We start from the raw sequence: 17310 nt of genomic DNA, 5'->3' as shown, positions 1-17310 counted from the left end.
CCCATATGGCGGGTGGTATGCAGGTCCCGGAAACAAAAGTAGTGACTTGGGGGCTGGCAAGTGGGGTAAGCGCAGCTGGATGTGTCATCATGGGCGTGCCGGCGTGGCGAGCCGAGGTAGATGAGGTGGTGATAGGCACTAGGCATAGTGGCCGCGTCCCAACTCGCACAGGAACCGGGGCGGCAGGGACTCACGCCGTGCAATGGGAAAGAGGAGGACACAGTAGGACACAGAAGAGACAGGGGACACGGCGCACACGGGCATGATAAGTTTAGGAGCGCCTCAATGCGACACCTCAACCCTACAATGTCAACGTCTGTCGCTCATACCGTGCACTATATGACCCCGTATATAGCTGCTGGGCTCCACGCGGTCCACCACGCATACCATACCTCAACGTCACCCCCACCCGCGAGGGGCGAGCACAAGCCTGAACCCTGCACTCTCGAAACCCCTAAACCTGCACCTCCGAAACCCTGCACCTGTCAGGCCCTGAACCCTGAGCCGGCAATCCACCCGCACCTACCAAGCCCGAAACCCCCGCCATCGTGGTCTCTGCCACTCAAACCCTCCACCTACGCACCCACTCGAACCCTACAAGAACCGCCCAAAGTCCTGGTGCGCCCACTACTGCTCCACCTGCAGGGCCGACAGCTTCTCCAGCGTCGCCTCCGCGCCGCGCTGGCCGCGCTGCTTCTAGCAGCACGTGTAGCTCACCCCCTCTACCCCTGAGATTGCCTCTACTGTTGGCAACACCATATAGCCCGACCAGTCTCCGGTCGGTGACATGGCAGGCTGGGCACCCCAGCGTGACCATAGCTCGACCACGCCGGCCGCAGCACCTTGCCTTGCCACCTCACCTCCAGGCCCGGCCCCACACGAACCTACCTCCCCAGCCGCCCACGCTTCCGAATCTGTCACCAACCTGACACACGGCCCCTGGTAAATCCCTGGCACACGCCATACGCCAACGCCACACACGGTTCCGCCTCTGCGCCTTGCCCCTCCACAGCTCGCTCTACCTAGCTACCGCACCAAGGAGTCGCCTGCCGAGAGCTGCCGCTGCCCTCGCTGCCGCGCCGGCACAGTCTGGACCTGATGGCCCCCGCCGCCCGCGCCGCTGCGGTGCCACCAAGAATGATCAACACCGTATGTAAACATTTCTGCTTCTCATTTGCCTTCACAGCCGTGTGCAAGCCGCGCCGCCCGCGCCTGCTTTCAAGCCTGCTTGGCTTTCTGTTTCGCCTTCTCCTTCTCGGCCTTCCGCGCTCCCCACGCCTACCTAGCTACCGCACCACACTGGCCGCCACCCCACAGCCCTTATCTTGTGGCTCTTCATCACCAATTCCAGCACCAACACTCGTCCTCGCCCTCGACCTCACGTTATTAGAGCTCGCCCTCCTCATCCTCGTCCTCCTCATCCTCCACCTCCTCCACCACCGCGCGCTGGCCGGTGGCCACGGCGGGGCTGCCCGAGGTGCCTGCAGTGATGAGCGTTGCGAGAGCCGGGGTTGCACAGCATGCATGTGTCCATTCCGTGAGCATGGGCTGAGTATGGCGCTTCGCGCATGCAGCAGGATCCATGATGAGCTGCTTGCATGATGAACTCATGAACTGATGAAGGCAAGACCTATGCATCTGGCTGTGCACCGTGTACCATATCAAACACATGCATGAACACGGACGACGCTACACACTTGTGTGTTCCGCCAGCCGTTCAGCAATGCTGTACGGCTGCATGCCCGATCGCCGAATCACGGTCTGTTGCAGGCAAGCAAGTCTAGCAAACCATCCACTCGCCTTGACGGCCTTGCTGCACCTCCTCCCGCGCCTGCTCCCGCGCCTGCTCCTTGGCCTGCTTCCGCGCCTGCTTGTGCGCCTGCCTGGCCTCCAGCCTGGCCTTCTGCTTCTGGGAATACTGCCCCCGCCACACCGTCGCCGCCTCCTCCGCGCTCGCGTACACCGCCTGGGGGTCCAGCAGCATGTCGCCTGTGGTAGGATGGGGCATGGAGCACTGGGCAGGAGCACGCGGCTGCAGGGGAGGACGGCGGAGGGGGCGGGCGGGAGAGAGCGGCGGGCTGCCCGATCAATAGAAGGCGGCCGGGAATATGAATGCGGCCCGCCATGAAGTATTTGATGGAGTGCGGTACTCACCCGGGACCTTCTCCAGGAGTTTAGTGCTCAGCTGGTACGGGGCACCGTTTTTGGGCACAGACACAAGCAGCGCCCGCACCACGTCTCCTTTCTTGAACACCGAGGCTGGTGACTCGACGGGTTCGTGTGAAATGGAGCCGGCAAGCATGAGTGCTGCACCGCCGTTCCCTGACGCCAGGTGTGGTGGCAGCAGCTGAAGGTGTACCACACCGCGGCCGCTGCCTTTCACCGCACCAGCATCCAGCACCTGGGCCGTCACCACTTGTCCCATCTGTTAGATTGATTGCGCGCAAGGGTGAAGAAACAAAGGCATATCGTCAGCCCAGCAGCAGACAGCACAGCACACCCGCCCGTGTGCCCGAGTTGTGCCATGTTACCCGCGTCGCAAACTATCATTGCATGCCGCGGCCATACAGTTTTACGACACAACCCCCCACACGTACGAAACGCCCCCACACCTGCAGCGCCCCTACAACGGCCTCCTCCGCGCTGCCATCTGCAGCGTTAGTGCAGGTGACACGCTCAGTAGACGCCATGCAAGGGGTAAGCTCCTATACATGCTCAGCTCTCCAATCAAGCAGCTCCCCACGCACCTTCTGACTCACCATCAGCCTGCTCCGAGTCGCCCGCCACAGCTGCCGCACCCGCCCAGCAGCCTGGAGCCGACGACCCTGCCGCCCCTGCTGCCGCGCCGGCGGCCGCCCCCGCCGCCGCCCCCGCCGCAAAGCCACTGCCGGCACTGTCGCCGCCGCACGCGGCCGCCTCAACCTGCTGCTCCTCCTGCTCCTCGTGCGGGTTCAATTCTGAAGCCTGCTGAGCCTGTGCCCTTGACTTGGCCCGTTTCTGGCCCTTCATGACCTGCTTGGCCTGCTTACCTGCCTCCTTCTCTGCCTGCTTCTCTGCCCTTTGTGCCAGCCACGCCGCCGCCACCTCCTCGGCGCCCGCGTACACCGCCTGACGCGACTCCGGGCCGCGCAGCATGTCGCCTGTATGGGACAGGACGTGTGCGTGTGTGCACGTGCACAAGGTGAGCGCAAACTGGTGTGTAAGCTGTGAACAGCCGAAACAACATATCGGCGGCTTGGCGCCGCAATGATAAACCTATCTAATTCTATCCCATTTGTGGGGCCGTGCCGTATGCACCTCACCCGGCTTCTTCTCCAGCCACTTTGTGCTCAGTGACAAAACGCCATTCGACTGGCCCACCGCCACCACTAGCGCCCGCACTGTGTCGCCGCATGAGAACATGGCGGAGGGGTTCTCGACGTGCGCGTGCGAGATGGTGCTCCCGTGCAAGTAGGCCGGCCGCGGCTTGCCGCCGCTTCCCGGCAGTGGAGACACCAGCAGCTGCACGAGTTGCCTGGAGTCGCCTTTGCACGGCAGCTTCTGGACCACGCCTGTGACCACCTGCCCAACCTGCGTGCGCGGCGGGGTCCATTCAGCGAGAGTGTGGGTTCCCCTTTGAACGGTTCAACCCAGGGGATGGGGTGGCCATGGCAACCGAAGGTAAGCGGCGGATGAGGAGCTGGGTCCACGGTCCTGGAAAGACCGTGCAAACAGGCCGCTTAGCCCATAGGTGCCTGCCATGGTGGCGCCTTCATTTCCTGGTGTTCCTCCTCAACCAGCCACGCACCGAGTAGGAGTTAGGGGCCGCCGTACCGACGACTGCTTTCGCGCACTGCTGGCTTGCTGCCTGCTTAGCCTCAGAGCTCGTGGAAGCACCTCTGCCTCCGGGTCCGAGGGCGGCCACGCCGCTGCACTGCTCGGGGGCGATCGGCGGCCGCTCCCAGCTGCTGTGCTCGCCCGCCGGCAATTCCGACGACCCACCTGCCGCCAGCCCCGCCGCAGACGCAGATGAAGCGGAGGCCGGAGCCTCTCCTGCATCGCACGGCTCCATGTCGCCTGCTGCGAGCAAGCACAAGGCACGAGTATGGATATGAACATGCTCGCTCTTCGGTTTCTCGGCGCCTGGCAGCGTGCCGTGTCCACCACCTGCCCCACCACGGACCACCAACCAAAACTCCCCCCAGATCGATCACTTGGCCCCTCAAGTAATTGCTTATTAGAAGCCGCGGGGCTCGGAGCCGGCCAGGGCGAGGGCCTACGTGTGCAGCCAGGTGTGTTGGAGGCGTCGCCATGTGTCGCCACGGCGTGCTGCGCTGCAGACCGTGAGAGCGCTGCCAGAGCCGCTTCGTGCATTCGCTTTTGGAATAGTCGAGTCATGGCGGACGTCGCGCGGTCCAGGGTGCGGCCAGGCCCGACGCCACATCCCGCTAACTGCTCGCGGATTTCCAGGTCGCCGCTGCACCCGCTCCACAAGTTCGGACACCGTAGATTTGTCATGCAGTCCTGCTACACGTTTTGAAGTGATGCTTAGCGAGCGTTATGGAGAAGGCCAGGAACTCGCGACTGTTCAATTTCCATCTACGGCCTTGGCCATTGACAGAAGCTGCTATGTTGAATATATGTCTCAACACCTCATCATATATTGCCCAAGATCCAACCCGTCACGGTCGCGGTCTCGCCGGGAGGTTCCTCATCGCAGCCAGGCTCGGACCACGCGGGCCGCAGCGCCTCCCCCCGCCACCTCTCCTCCAAGTCCGGCCCCACACCTATCGCCCCCGCCGCCCACTCCTCCGCCTCCGCCACCAGGCTGCTACACACGCCCTCCGCCGCCAGCAGCCCCCTCGCATACGCCAGCGCCGCACGCGGGTCCGCCTCCGCACCCGCCCCAATCGCACCAACGCTGCCTCCCCCTCCCCCTCCCCTTCCCCCTCCCCTTCCTCCTCCTCCTCCTCCTCCCCCTCTCCCCACCGCGACGGGACTGCTGCACCACGCCTCCAGCGGACTACAGTCCACCACCCGCACCGCCCGGCGCAGCCCGCGCAGCAGCCCAAGCGGCACGCGCACGGGCACCGCGCAGCTGCCGAAGCGCGAGGCGGCTGTGGGGCGGCGCAGCGCGGCGGCAAGCAGGTCGCCGTCCCCACTGCTGTTGCAGGCCGCGGCCGGGAGGGACAGCACCTGCACACACGGTTGAGGAGGAGAGGTCCAGGAGGTGGGGCTGATAGTGGAAAGCCGGGTACAGTAACATTGCAGTCGGTGGCCACCCACGGTGGCCACCCTGCTAGCTAGCTGTTAGCCACCGAGTTGCCAACTCACAACCCCAAGCATTTCCGACCCATCGCAACTCCTGTCAACCTACCTTGACTCGGAGCTCGTCCAACAGCGTCAGCCGGTTGACTGCCTCCAGAGCCGCACCGCCCAGCGCCACGCCCGCCGCGTCCGCCGCCGCCAGCCAAGCCTCAGAGTACCGCCCGCCGCCACCCTCGCCGGCACTACTCCCCAACGCCCGCCCGGCGGGCGCACGCCACCGCCGGGGCTGCGCCACTGGTGCTACAGCAGGCGCTGCTACTGGCCCTGCTGGCCCCGACGAGCCAGAGGGCGTTCGCCGCATGCCGCCTAGCTGAGTGATGGGCTGTAGCGCCCGCTGCGTCCAGCTCCTGCTACTGCCATTGCTACTGCCGCTGCACCCGGAGGCGGCGGCGGCGCCATTACCGTTGTTGCTACTGCGGCCGGGAGCCAGGGGCTGCTGTTGCTGCGGCTGTAGCAGGCCGCCGGGGCCGCCCCACAAGTAACAGCTGAGGCGCTCCAGTCGGGGCAGGCCAGCGGCGATGCGCCTAACAACACACCGCAAAAACAACAACACACGAGCGAGCGGGTTTTTCACAGCTTCCAGGATTGAAGAGGGGTACGCAATTACACAACGTAAACATTCGCAGCAAGTAGGTAGGTGGACCTTTTACACCCGCAGCAAGCTTCGCCCTCCACCTGTGGGTGCCCCCTCTGGAGCGCTTGTCATACTCCACCCCTCTCCGCGCGCACACACACATACACACACGCACACACACACAGGGCACTCACTGCAAGGTCTCCGTCACTTCGCAGCCGCTGGCGTTGCTGGGGTGCGTCAGGCCGCGCACGTCCAGCCCCTTCACGCCGCCGGGGCCCAGCCATGCCGCCAGCATGGCCACCAACACAGGGCCGTCGGCGCCGCGCGCGGGGCCCAGGCTAGCCCACACCTCCAGAGAAGGCAGCGCCGCCAGGGCCGGCAGCACGGAGGAGTGCAGCAGCAGCAGGTCCGAAAGCTGGATCTGTTAGTCGGAGGGCGTTGTAGTTACTTATGGTGAGCTGCGGTGTTAGCGTGCTGCTACGGCATAACAAGCGCTGCTTGCGCACTATTGAAAGGAGGGCACGATCAGAGCGGGTTACAAGAATGCACACAATTTGCAGCAGTCACAAGGCCCAGTGACGTTGCGTGCATGTCACGAAAACACGCGTACGTGTGCGCTTATTGCGTCCACCCACCGGCTGGCTCTCAGCGCCGGGCCCCACCGCGGCCTGCAGCGGCAGCTCCACCTTGGTCAGCCGCGGCGGCAGCGGCAGCCCATGCAGCGCCAGCTCCTCAAGCCCCACACGCCGCAGCACCAGGTGCCTCAAAGCCCGGAAGCAGCACAGCCCGCCCACACCGGCAGCCGTGCCAGCAGCTGCCTCCCCTCCGCCGGACAGGCCCAGAGGGCTGGGGTGGCCGTGAGCGGCGGCGGCGGCGGCAGCAACGGCGGCGGCGGCGGCGGCGCCGCTTCCGCTGAAGCGCGAAGGCAGCAGCAGGCCGTGGCCACTGCCTGAGACCCGCCGCCGGCTGGTGCTACTGCTGCGGCTGTCGCTGCCGCTGCTACTGCCGCTGCCACTTCCGGCGGCCAAGCAGTCATTTGCGGTGCAGTCGGGGCGGGCGGCGCGGCCTCGCATGAGCAGTTGTCCGCTGTCGGAGCCCCGGCACCGGCGGTCTTCTGTGTCTGCACCTGCTCCACCTGCACCGCTACCACTACCAGCACCACTGCTCAGGCCGCTGCGGCCGCCGCCTGCACCCTCCAGCCCGCCGCCGTGCCGCCGAGGCAGCGGCTGCTGCATTCCAACCACTCCCGCACCTCCTCTCCTCGGTCCCACTGTCGCTGTCGGCGCCGTCAACCCCTCACCCGCGTCGCCGCCGCCGCCGCCGCCGCCGCCAAGGTAGCACCACCCCAGTGTCTCACGGCTGCCGAAGGCGGGCTGGATCGCAGGTGGCGGCGGCGCGGCGGCGGCGGCGGCCCAATAGCCGGAGGCGCCGCCGCCGCCGCCGCCGCCGCCGCCGCCGCCGCGCAGGCGGCTGCCGCCTCCTCCTCCAGCTGCTGCTGCTGCTGCTGCGCCGTGTGCGGTGGGGCCGCCTCCTGACGGCGACATGTGGGCGCGGAAGCCCGCGGGCCGGCCGCCAGCCGCCAGCCAGGCACACACCTCCGGGGTGCGCGGCACGGGCGGCAGACTGCCGAACTCAAGGCACGTGAGCTGGGGCAGCGCCGCCGCCAGCGAGCGCACCTGCAGGCGCGACAGTGCAGGTAGGTGCGTCATTCACACGACCGCCTTCTTCATGTTATTATCGTATGCGTTTAGAGTAAATTTCGAGAAGAGGCAAGCGAAGAAATGGCGCAGCAGCGTGTATACGGTGAGCTTGGACAATGCATGTGCATGCCTGCCCCATGCCACTCGCGCATGTGTACGCACAGTGTGAACCGCGTCCCAAGAATGCCGTACATAACCCCCCCACACACACACACACCTCCACACACGCACACGCGCACACATACCTGCCATGCGCTGCCAAAGGCCAGGTGCGGCAGGCGCAGCTCGCGCAGGCGCTGCAACCGCTTGACGCCCAGCAGCAGCGCCGCCCAGGCGTCTGCACAGCAGGCGGCGGGACGTACGAGGTAGGCGGGAGGGAGCGCTCGCTCAGGGCATTGCGAGCCGAAGCGATGTGAAGGGTTGGAAAACTCAACTCAACCAGCAACAGTACACAACTCCCTGCCTACCATCACACGAAACCAACACACCCGGCCACCGGCACACGCCAACACTTCAACCACCCAGGCACCCACTCGCTCCTTCCATTCCTTTCCCCCTCAACAGCAGCACCCTCAAGGCCAGCACCCAGCCGCTCACCCTGCTGCCCCCTGGCCGGGCACTCCACGTCTGCCACCAGGACCTGCAGCCCCACCAGCCGCCGCAGCGCCCGCCCCAGGCTCCACAGCGCCCCCGCCCAGTCCGGGAACAGCCCGCGGCTCTGCCGCGTCATCCACGGTGCGCCTGGCAGCGCCTCCTCCTCCAGGTCCCCGTCCAGCGCTGCCTCCTCCCGCCGCTCCTCCTCCTCCGCATCGCTGTCAGGCCCCGACAACAGGTCCGCAAAGGCGGCGGCCTCCGTCACCTCGGCCGCCGCAATGGCAGCCGCCGCCGTGTGATTGGCGGCGGCGGCGGCGGCGCCGCCGCCGCCGCCGCCTTCGGCGGTGCCGGATCCCGTGCCGCGGCCCAGTAGGCTGGTGAGGAGGTGTGGCCGGCGGCGCGCCGTCAGGCGCGCGGCGCGCCGCGTCGCGGTGTCCAGTTGCCGCTGGCGCCTGGCGGCGTGGCGGTTGACGCCGCCGCGGCCGGCGTCGGCGGCGGCGCGGCGGCGCTCGCGGGCCTCCAGCGCTGCGGTGTCGGGCGGGTCCGGCGGCAGCGAGTGGAAGTAGTCCAGGCGGCGGAGCTCCAGCCGGGTGAGCCGCGTGAGGCCGGCCTGTGTGTGGCGGTGTGTGTGTGTGTATGTGCGTGTGTGTGTGTGTGTGTGTGTGTGCGTGTGTGTGTTTGCGTGTCAGAGAGCGTAGGGGTAGCAAGGACGCAGTGCGTGTTGGGAGGATTCAACGTAGGGGGGCATGTGTGTAGATAGCTGGATACTGATTTGAGTGGGGGCATGTGGCACAGCAAGGGACGAGATCCACGTCAGCGATCCGCAGCCGCGCCAAGCCTGTCAGCAGCAGCAGCCCCACACCCATGTGCTCCCACGATGTGCCCCCCAGAAACACACACACAGCTTCAGTAATTCTGCATCGCATACACCGTCCTACGCGTAATGTTTTCCTTGTGCTCTTTAACACACAGCTTCTGCTTGCAGCGCAACTGTTTCCTTACGGGATTGCTTCAGAGTTACCCCCACCCCACCCCACCCCCCCCCACACACGGCGGGCTTTCGTTTCGTGTTCTCTACACGCCGTTTCGTGTTCTGCACACGCACAGCACACACACACACACACACACACACACACACACGCACCCACCTCCAGGTGTGGCAGCAGGCGGTGCACGCGGCACGTGACGCGGTGCAGCACCAGCGCCCTCAGCCCCCCCAGCGCGCCCAGCACCTGAGCCTCCGCGTCCCCCAGCCACAGCCCGCACAGCGCCAACGTCTGCAGCTGAGGCAGACCCGCCACCAGCGGCGAGCGCAGCACCCAGCGCGGCTGCTCCGCCACCTCCTCCCCCGCCGCCACCGCTGCCGTTGCTGCCGCCGCCGCCGCCGCCGCCACGGACTCAGCAGGCATGTTGTCCGAGTGCCGGCGGCTCAGCCGCCCCAGGCTGGCGCCTGCGGCGCCGCCGCCTGAGGCGTCATCGCTGGCGCCGGCGGAGGCGTCCGCTGCTGCGCTGGCTCGAGGAGCGCTGCAGGCGCATGCGGTGCCGGCGGCACCAGTCGTACCGGTGCTGGCGGATGCAAGGTTGCGAGACGCGGAGGTGTTGGCGCGGGCTTCGGTGAGGGAGGTGGCGATCATGGTGGCTCCGGGGCTGTGCCTCAGGTACACGGGAATGGCGTCGACGCCGGGGGCCTGGTGTGCGTGCAGCGATAGCGCGGTGAGGTTGGGGAAGGCGGCCGCTAGCAGCGCCAGCGTCTGCGTCCGTGTCCAGTCATGCGAAGGGCGGTGCGTCACTGATTAGGAGCAGATTAAGGATGCGATCACAACGAAGACCGTGAACAGAAAGATGCGGTGCGCCATGGTGCCGTGGTCCCTACGGCTTGAAGTGGTCCCTTCCACTTCCAGCCAACGTAACAATGCACTGCTACTGCTGCAACGGCATGCTCATGCGTCGCGTACTCCATCCCAGTCAAGTGCGGCCCTGCAAGCACCCCCCGCCACACACACGCGCGCGCGCACACACACACACACACACAAACGCACCTCTGTGCTCATGTCGTACGCGCTGACCACGCTCAGCCGCCGCAGCGCTGTGCTGCCGCCCAACAGCGGCAGGCACTGAGGCAGCGGCGGCAGCGCCTGCGGCTCCAACGCGTCTTGAGAATACCTGCAGATATTCTCAAGTAAGTGCAGGCAAGCGCGTGCGGTAGACACATGCACATACGTGCGCGGGCGGCCTTGCTGTATTGTACGGGCGTGCAAAGTGCCCTGTACCGGCAGTTCGTCCTTTAGTGTGTCCTGTGTTGACCGTATCCTCCGTCCCTCCTGTTGGAGATATTGGGGTCGGCTGGCTAGGACTCACGGCGGGTGCGTTACACACGAGCGCAGCTATGCTGCCTGGCACCGTATTGGGGGGTCTGGTCCGCTACATCCTGCGTGTGTAGTTGGCAAAACGTGCGCTCTAGCCGGGGCAATACCCCCCGGGCGCCACGCCTGCGGCCTGGGACTGGCTGACAGACGTGACCGGCCACGAGCCGTCAACTGCCGCACTGACCTCGCCTATCACGCGGTTCGGGACGCAACCTTGCGGGACTCACGCCCGCAAACCCCAAATAACCAACACTCCCCCTCGGACCGAACCGGGTCCAACAGTCAACCGCCACATGACAGCCAACTAACAACAAGGGGAACAGGCAAGGCCAATCACTGGCCGCAGAGGAGGAATTACCTCCCCCTCAAAGAAGCACGTCTGGCACAGCTAGCTAGTTGACCCTATGCACTGCAACACAGGCGCGCGTACCACAAGTCACACTGCCACCAGTCGCTGCCCATATGCTATACCCAAGCTGCCAACCAGGCTCAAATTACACGGGCGCATCAGGCGCGCACACCGCCGCTGCTGATGACGCCGTCACTCTAGGCTCCACTGAGTCACGCAAAGCTGGCACAAGCAGGCAGCCAGCCGTTACGCTAGAGCTGCTGTCCAGGCTGGTCGCCGCAAACTGTGGCGACGGCGTGACGTGCAGCCTCAACGGAGCTGCGCAATCAATGGCCGCCATGTGGTGGCAGCACCGCCCGCTGCCGCCGTGAGGCAGCGCGGTCGGCAGCCGCCGAGGTGGCAGCGCCGCCCGCTGCCGCCAAGAGGCAGCGCGGTCGGCAGCCGCCGGAGGTGGCAGTGCCGCCCGCAGCCGCCGTGAGGCAGCGCGGCCAGCAGCCGCCGGAGGTGGCAGCGCCGCCCGCTGCCGCCATGAGGCAGCGCGGTCGGCGGAGGTGGCAGCGCCGCCCGCAGCCGCCGTGAGGCAGCGCAGTCAGCAGCCGCCGAGGTGGCAGCGCCGCCCGCAGCCGCCATGAGGCAGCGCGGTCGGCAGCCGCCGGAGGTGGCAGCGCCGCCCGCAGCCGCCATGAGGCAGCGCGGTCGGCAGCCGCCGAGGTGGCAGCGCCGCCCGCAGCCGCCATAAGGCAGCGCGGTCGGCAGCCGCCGGAGGTGGCAGCACCGCCCGCAGCCGCCATGAGGCAGCGCGGTCGGCAGCCGCCGAGGTGGCAGCGCCGCCCGCAGCCGCCATAAGGCAGCGCGGTCGGCAGCCGCCATGAGGCAGCGCGGCCAGCAGCCGCCGGAGGTGGCGGCGCCAGCCGCAGCAGCCGGGTGGCTGCGCAGGCCGCGCCCGCCGGGTGGCTGCTGCTGGAACCGGCGCTGGCGCTGCTGCTGGAGCTGGGTCCGCCGCTGCCCGAAGGCGCGGCGGTGGTGTGTGTGCCGCTGTCGTGACCAGAGGCGGCGGCGCCGCTGTCGCCCTGGGGCGCGGTGGGCGCGGCGGGGCCGCCGCCGGCCGCCGGCGGCGCCATGGCGGGCGCCGCCATGACGGCGGGCATCATGGTCACTGACAGCGGGTACTGACCGTCGCGCAGCCGGCCGCGCAAGAGGATGTGGCCGGCGTGCCCTATGGTCACGTCCCCCCCCCTCGAAGACTACCCTAGTGCCGCTGGCCGCCAGCCGGCGCACGGATAGCAGGGTGAGGTGGGCTGCTGGCACGTACAGCACGCCCGTCACGTCCACGAGCTGGCCTCCCGAGAGCATCCGGAGAGTCCCCAATCCCTTGACTGGGCTGCTGCGACCATCCCCCCACAGCACGTGACTCACTCTCGAGGTCAGCTTGAAGTCGTGAAGCAGGTGCAGGAGCGGCGTGATGTGAGCGAAGGTGCCGGAGTCAACGACGGGCACGTCGAAGACGGCGGCGGCGCTCCTGGAGCTGCCGCCACCAGCACTGGCTGACACCACGCTGCTGCTACTGCCGCCTGCGTTGGGGCCCAGCATGTTGTCTCCGCTCAAGTCGCGGACGACGAACACGTGGCCGCCGGAACTGGTGGTCCAGGACAACCGCGCGGTGGGGAAAGGACAGCAGGCTGCTGCTCGCGCCCGTCGGCGACGGCGCGGCGCTGCCGCTGTAGCTGCTGCTGCCGAGGCCTCGGAGGGCCAGGCTGCTGCGGCTGGTGCTGATGCTACTGCTGCTACCGCGGACCCCACCCGCGGAGCTGCGCAGGCCGAGCCCGCCGGGTGGCTGCGCAGGCCGGGCCCGCCGTTGTCCCACCCAACTGGCTGAGAATCCGGGTTCACTGCTGCAATGGCTGTGGCGGCGAACACGCTGATGCTGTCGTACAGCTGCTGTCGTACACACCGCCCCCCACCGCCGCAGACGTAGCAGCATTGACAGCTGCTGAAAACTGCAAGGGAACATTCTGAGGGCAAGGGGCGAAGCCGCCGCCAGCGCCATAGGCGCCAGCGGCTCAGCAGCAATATGCTGCTAGTGCATGGTGGTCCGCACCAGCACCAGAGGCGCTAGCGCAAGAGCAGGTTGGGGACAGATGTGTCGCCACAACAACACCGCACAGGCTTGCCCGCCCAGTCCCAACTGCGGCGAACGAAAATACTGCGAAGCCCATTCGCCCACTGCACGTCCCACATCACAAATGAATTGCCACTTACACAGCAGATAGCCTGGCAAGGGCTACCATCACCGCTGCCCACTGGTATGGTGATGAGATGCTGCGCCTGCCGCCGCTGCTTTACGGCGCGGCGGAACCAGGGTTGGCCATTTGCCGCCGCTGCCCGCAGGCGCGGCAGCACTTCCCGCCACCAGCGCTGCGGCATCGCTGTTACTGCCAGACGCATGCTTAGGCGGGGAAATAGCTTCGACCGTCCTGACTCCGGGAGAAGCGCGATAGGGCAGGCTGCAGACGCCACGCCTGGGCTGCCAACACACACCCCACTGCTGCGACTCACGCCGGAATACAGAGGGAAGCTGCACGTGGCAGCGTGACATGGGAGCGGGGTAACGCATCTGCTGCACAGTTCCGCCGTCGCTGGCGAAACCTCCCCCTGCTACCGCACACCGCTGCTGCGAGTGCTGGAGATGAGCAACGTACCATAGGTCAGCAGCCGCCGTGCTAGCCGCATAAACTCAGAACGGCGGCCTGCCGTCGCTGCTAATCACATAGCGCGCCGTTGCTGCTACCGCTGCTGGGCCGGGTCCGGCCGCGCTGTAGCTGAGATGCTGAAGTCACTGCTGCTGGCGAAGTCTCCCAGCCCACGCCAGCGCTGTGCACACCGCCACCGGTCATGCCGTGACTACCTGCTCACCCGCCGAAGCCATTGGCTCGGCGGCGCTGCAGGCGCGGAGGCATCACCACCGGTAACCCAATCCCGCGGCTGATACCCACACGTGAAGCACCTACTTGGAGGGCAGCAAGACCACCCGTAGTCCGCGGCCGCCGCAAAGACACACGTCCAGCGACGCCGCTGCCGCCGCCGTAGCTCGCAGGCACGGCGCGCTGCTTGCTGCTGCCACAACTGCAAAGTCGACTGCAGTGATGAGGCACAAGGGAGGGGGACAGCAGGCAGCCGCCAAGGCACGGGGCCCCGGCACGCTGCTGCACAAGCGGGCACCCTGTGGCGAGCCGCTGCGCACTGCTGTCTGCCGCTACCAACGCGAGGGACGCGCAGTAGCAGGCCTGCTGACGCTACGCTACTGTCGCGGTCTGCCAGCCCGCGATCTCGCTATAGCTTCTGCGCCCGCCGGCACGTCAGTGACGCCGACGGTGCAGGTGCCAAGGGCCCAGCGCTGACTATGCCGCCGCCAGCCCGACCAGGTCCATATAGCACGATCAGCACCACCACCATATCCCGCTGCCACCGCTGTCCACGCCGCGCGACGCCCCCGCAACTGCCAACCCCGCCAGCAGTTGAGCCCACTGCCCTATTGCTGCGGCGGTGGAGCTACGCTGAGGCACAATGCCCGCGACGCGACCGGTGGAGACACTCACTCAATGTTGAAGTGCCCATGCAGGCTGCTGTGGCGATGACGCTGCTGCAGCACTGCAGTTGCTGTCGCCCCCGCAGCTGCACTGCAGTTGCTGTCGCCCCCGAAGGGGCGCGGCGCGCGCGCTGCAGCCGCCGCAGCCGGTTGACTCGGCCGGGGCGCACAGCTCCCACCCCTAGACACCTGACGGCGAGGCGCCGGACTGCTGCTGATGGAGAGTAGACGCTCCGCGAAAGCAAGCAGTCGACCGCCGAGAGGGAGAAGAGGGGGGGAAGGAGAGCAGACCGAAAGCGTCCGGGTTTCGCACACCCGTTATCGCGACCTAACAAAGCCGGAGTCACTAAGCACAACCTACCGCGCGCGGGTCACCGCAACCCGGGGCTCATAACCTGTTGGAGATATTGGGGTCGGCTGGCTAGGACTCACGGCGGGTGCGTTACACACGAGCGCAGCTATGCTGCCTGGCACCGTATTGGGGGGTCTGGTCCGCTACATCCTGCGTGTGTAGTTGGCAAAACGTGCGCTCTAGCCGGGGCAATACCCCCCGGGCGCCACGCCTGCGGCCTGGGACTGGCTGACAGACGTGACCGGCCACGAGCCGTCAACTGCCGCACTGACCTCGCCTATCACGCGGTTCGGGACGCAACCTTGCGGGACTCACGCCCGCAAACCCCAAATAACCAACACCTCCCATCCAACTCACCTGCGCAGCAGTTGGAACGTGCCGTCCGCATTCCGCACCGCCGCCGGCCGACCCCGGCTGCCGCCGCCGGCCTCCAGCTTCTGCGTGTGCACGTGCCACCGGTACGACGGCTGAAAGCCCCCTGCCGCACCCCCGCCGCCACCGGCCCCGCCGCCGCCGTAGTAACCGTAACCGTAACCGCCGCCGCCGCCGAGGCGCCGACGCATCGCAGCCGAGGTCATGGGAAAGACGCAGCTGCTGGAGGCTAGCAGCAGGTCTGCGATGCCGGCGGCTATGCGGCCGGGCGCTCCCACGGCACGCGAGCAGCAGTCCTCCATTGCGGCAGCAAACGACGCAGATGACAGCGAGCGCAACCCCAGCAGCGGCCCAGTGCTTCCGAGGCCGCGGCCGTTTGAGGCGACGCCGCGTCGTTGGGATCCGGCGGCATGCGGCGCAGCAGCCGCGGCCGTCTCCGCAGCGGCCTGCGCCGCCAGCCCGCCGCCGTTCGTGCCCGCCACAGACGCCGGCGGCCGGCACCCCACCCACAGCCGCACCGCCACCGCGGACGGGAAGCGCCGGTCCAACAGCCCCTCCTGTGGCGATGGGTGCGGAAGCCGCTGGCCAGGTGCCACCGCAGCCGCTGCATCCGCTGCTGCCGCCGAAGGCACCGCCACCGCCGCCGAATGCGCCGCTGACACCGCTGGCGCCACCGGAGCCGCCGCCGCCGCAGCTGCCGCCAGCTCCTTCCTGTCCATGACCAGGTTGATGTGGGTCGCAGGTGCCAGTCCGCCGTCCACCCAGGCGGCCCAGCGGCGGCTGACTGCGCGGACGTCCAGGCGGTGGCCGGGCGGCAAGCGCGGCAGGATGAGGGAGGACAGCACGTCCAAGGGAACGTCCGACAGGTCGGCATGGCGAGCATGGTGAGGAGGAGGAGGAGAAGGAGGAGGAGGAGGAGGAGAACACGCGTCGTCGGTTGCTAGGGATGTGGGTGCAGTGGCGGAGCTCGACAGGGGTGGCAGCGATGTGACCGCGATGGAGGGGCACGCGGCGGCGCCATAGCCGGCGGTTCCAGCTGGCGGCGGCGTCACGGACGCCGCTGCCTCCGGCGGCTCTGGTGCCCATGCCGTAATTTCCGTGTTGCGGTACTCCGTCGAGGTCTGAATGGCGGTTGGGGCTGGTGCTATTCGCACAGCTGGCACGTTGCTGTTGCTACTGCTGTTGGGAGCTATCACTGGGCGGCGTGGCGCCGAGCCCGCGGCCTCCAACTCCGAAGAGGCCGAAGGCACTTCTGGCGGTGTGCCGCTCAGCAGGTGCGCTACAGGTCGAGGAGTCCCTATGTCATCCCCGTCCCTCTGCTCATTCGCAGCATCGCTGCCGTCGCTCTTAAAGGTCGGCACAGCAGCTGCTGCTGAGGCGGTCGAGGGGGCATCTGGCCCCATCGCTTGGCCCGCCGTCATCATCAGCGGCTTGATGATGGACTCCAATCCGGCCGTGTGGCGGCTATTCATGTCATCAAGCAAGGCCAGCCGGTGATGAGCTGTCCACCATCTGCACGGCGACAATAGTCAGTGTGCACGGGACCGGGGCTTTTAGGGAACACGCAACTCTCACGGAGGGGTTGGGACGTGGGGCTGCGTGGGGTGCGGGGGCTGCGGAGTGGGCGGGCCCAACTCGCGCCCTTCAGGTTGCAGCGCGTGCTCACCGGTACTATTGACCCTCCAAAGCGTACGCAAAGCCTGTGACAATGTCTCCGCTGAAAGCCTTCCGATGTGCGCAAATGACGAGTGTCCGTGAAGGGCTGCGAGCCTCGAGCGAAAAAGCTTTCCTGTTTCCAAGCGCCCTGTATAGTTTGTTTGAGTTCACAATCGAGTGTTAGTTTCGAGAGTTTTACATGTAAGGATGAATTGCATGAATGGCCCATTCGGCGAGCGAGTTGTCTCCAACTTCCGGCACGCCCTCGCTGCGCCGGGTTCCAAATGGGCCCGGCGGGCGACGTGCCCAATTTGCGACAGCGTTTTTAATTTGCCGGGCCTTCTGCGCTACGTTATATTGATCCGTGCACATTTGGGTACCAGGGCCCAGCCGTGTTTTGTTTGCTCAACAGCTTGCTCGATTCCGTTGAAACCCTGCGCGTGTTTGATTG

The 17310-nt window shown here is 66.8% G+C and overlaps 2 protein-coding genes across 4 annotated transcripts; both read right to left on the bottom strand.

The window, feature by feature from the left end:
- Positions 1 to 258: 258 nt before the first annotated feature.
- Positions 259 to 4570, bottom strand: CHLRE_10g461851v5 (uncharacterized protein). 3 transcript variants are annotated; one of them, XM_043067168.1, is made up of 8 exons: positions 4260 to 4570; positions 3788 to 4059; positions 3303 to 3570; positions 2748 to 3140; positions 2613 to 2650; positions 2155 to 2425; positions 1801 to 1989; positions 259 to 1481 (listed from the first exon to the last, which is right to left on the bottom strand). In XM_043067168.1, the coding sequence occupies exons 1-8, from the start codon at positions 4495 to 4497 to the stop codon at positions 1387 to 1389; spliced, it is 1764 nt and encodes a 587-aa protein (XP_042920566.1). In that variant the 5' UTR covers positions 4498 to 4570; the 3' UTR covers positions 259 to 1386. The 3 variants fall into 3 exon arrangements, with proteins under 3 accessions (XP_042920566.1, XP_042920565.1, XP_042920567.1); XM_043067169.1 differs by having other exon boundaries at positions 2760 to 3140; XM_043067170.1 differs by having other exon boundaries at positions 3788 to 4056; positions 4260 to 4380.
- A 48-nt stretch (positions 4571 to 4618) lies between these two features.
- On the bottom strand, positions 4619 to 17310 carry CHLRE_10g461850v5 (uncharacterized protein). Its single transcript, XM_001698367.3, has 10 exons — positions 16870 to 17310; positions 15189 to 16715; positions 10218 to 10341; positions 9327 to 9929; positions 8182 to 8788; positions 7830 to 7921; positions 6520 to 7560; positions 6076 to 6305; positions 5357 to 5831; positions 4619 to 5175 (listed from the first exon to the last, which is right to left on the bottom strand). Exons 2-10 carry the CDS (start codon positions 16673 to 16675, stop codon positions 4636 to 4638), a joined length of 5199 nt encoding a protein of 1732 aa, XP_001698419.2. The 5' UTR covers positions 16676 to 16715; positions 16870 to 17310; the 3' UTR covers positions 4619 to 4635.

The sequence above is a fragment of the Chlamydomonas reinhardtii genome, chromosome 10 (assembly GCF_000002595.2).
Source record: "Chlamydomonas reinhardtii strain CC-503 cw92 mt+ chromosome 10, whole genome shotgun sequence".
Lineage (NCBI taxonomy): Eukaryota > Viridiplantae > Chlorophyta > Chlorophyceae > Chlamydomonadales > Chlamydomonadaceae > Chlamydomonas > Chlamydomonas reinhardtii.
Note: the sequence above shows the minus strand (reverse complement) of the source record. Positions and strands in the feature narration are given on the sequence as shown.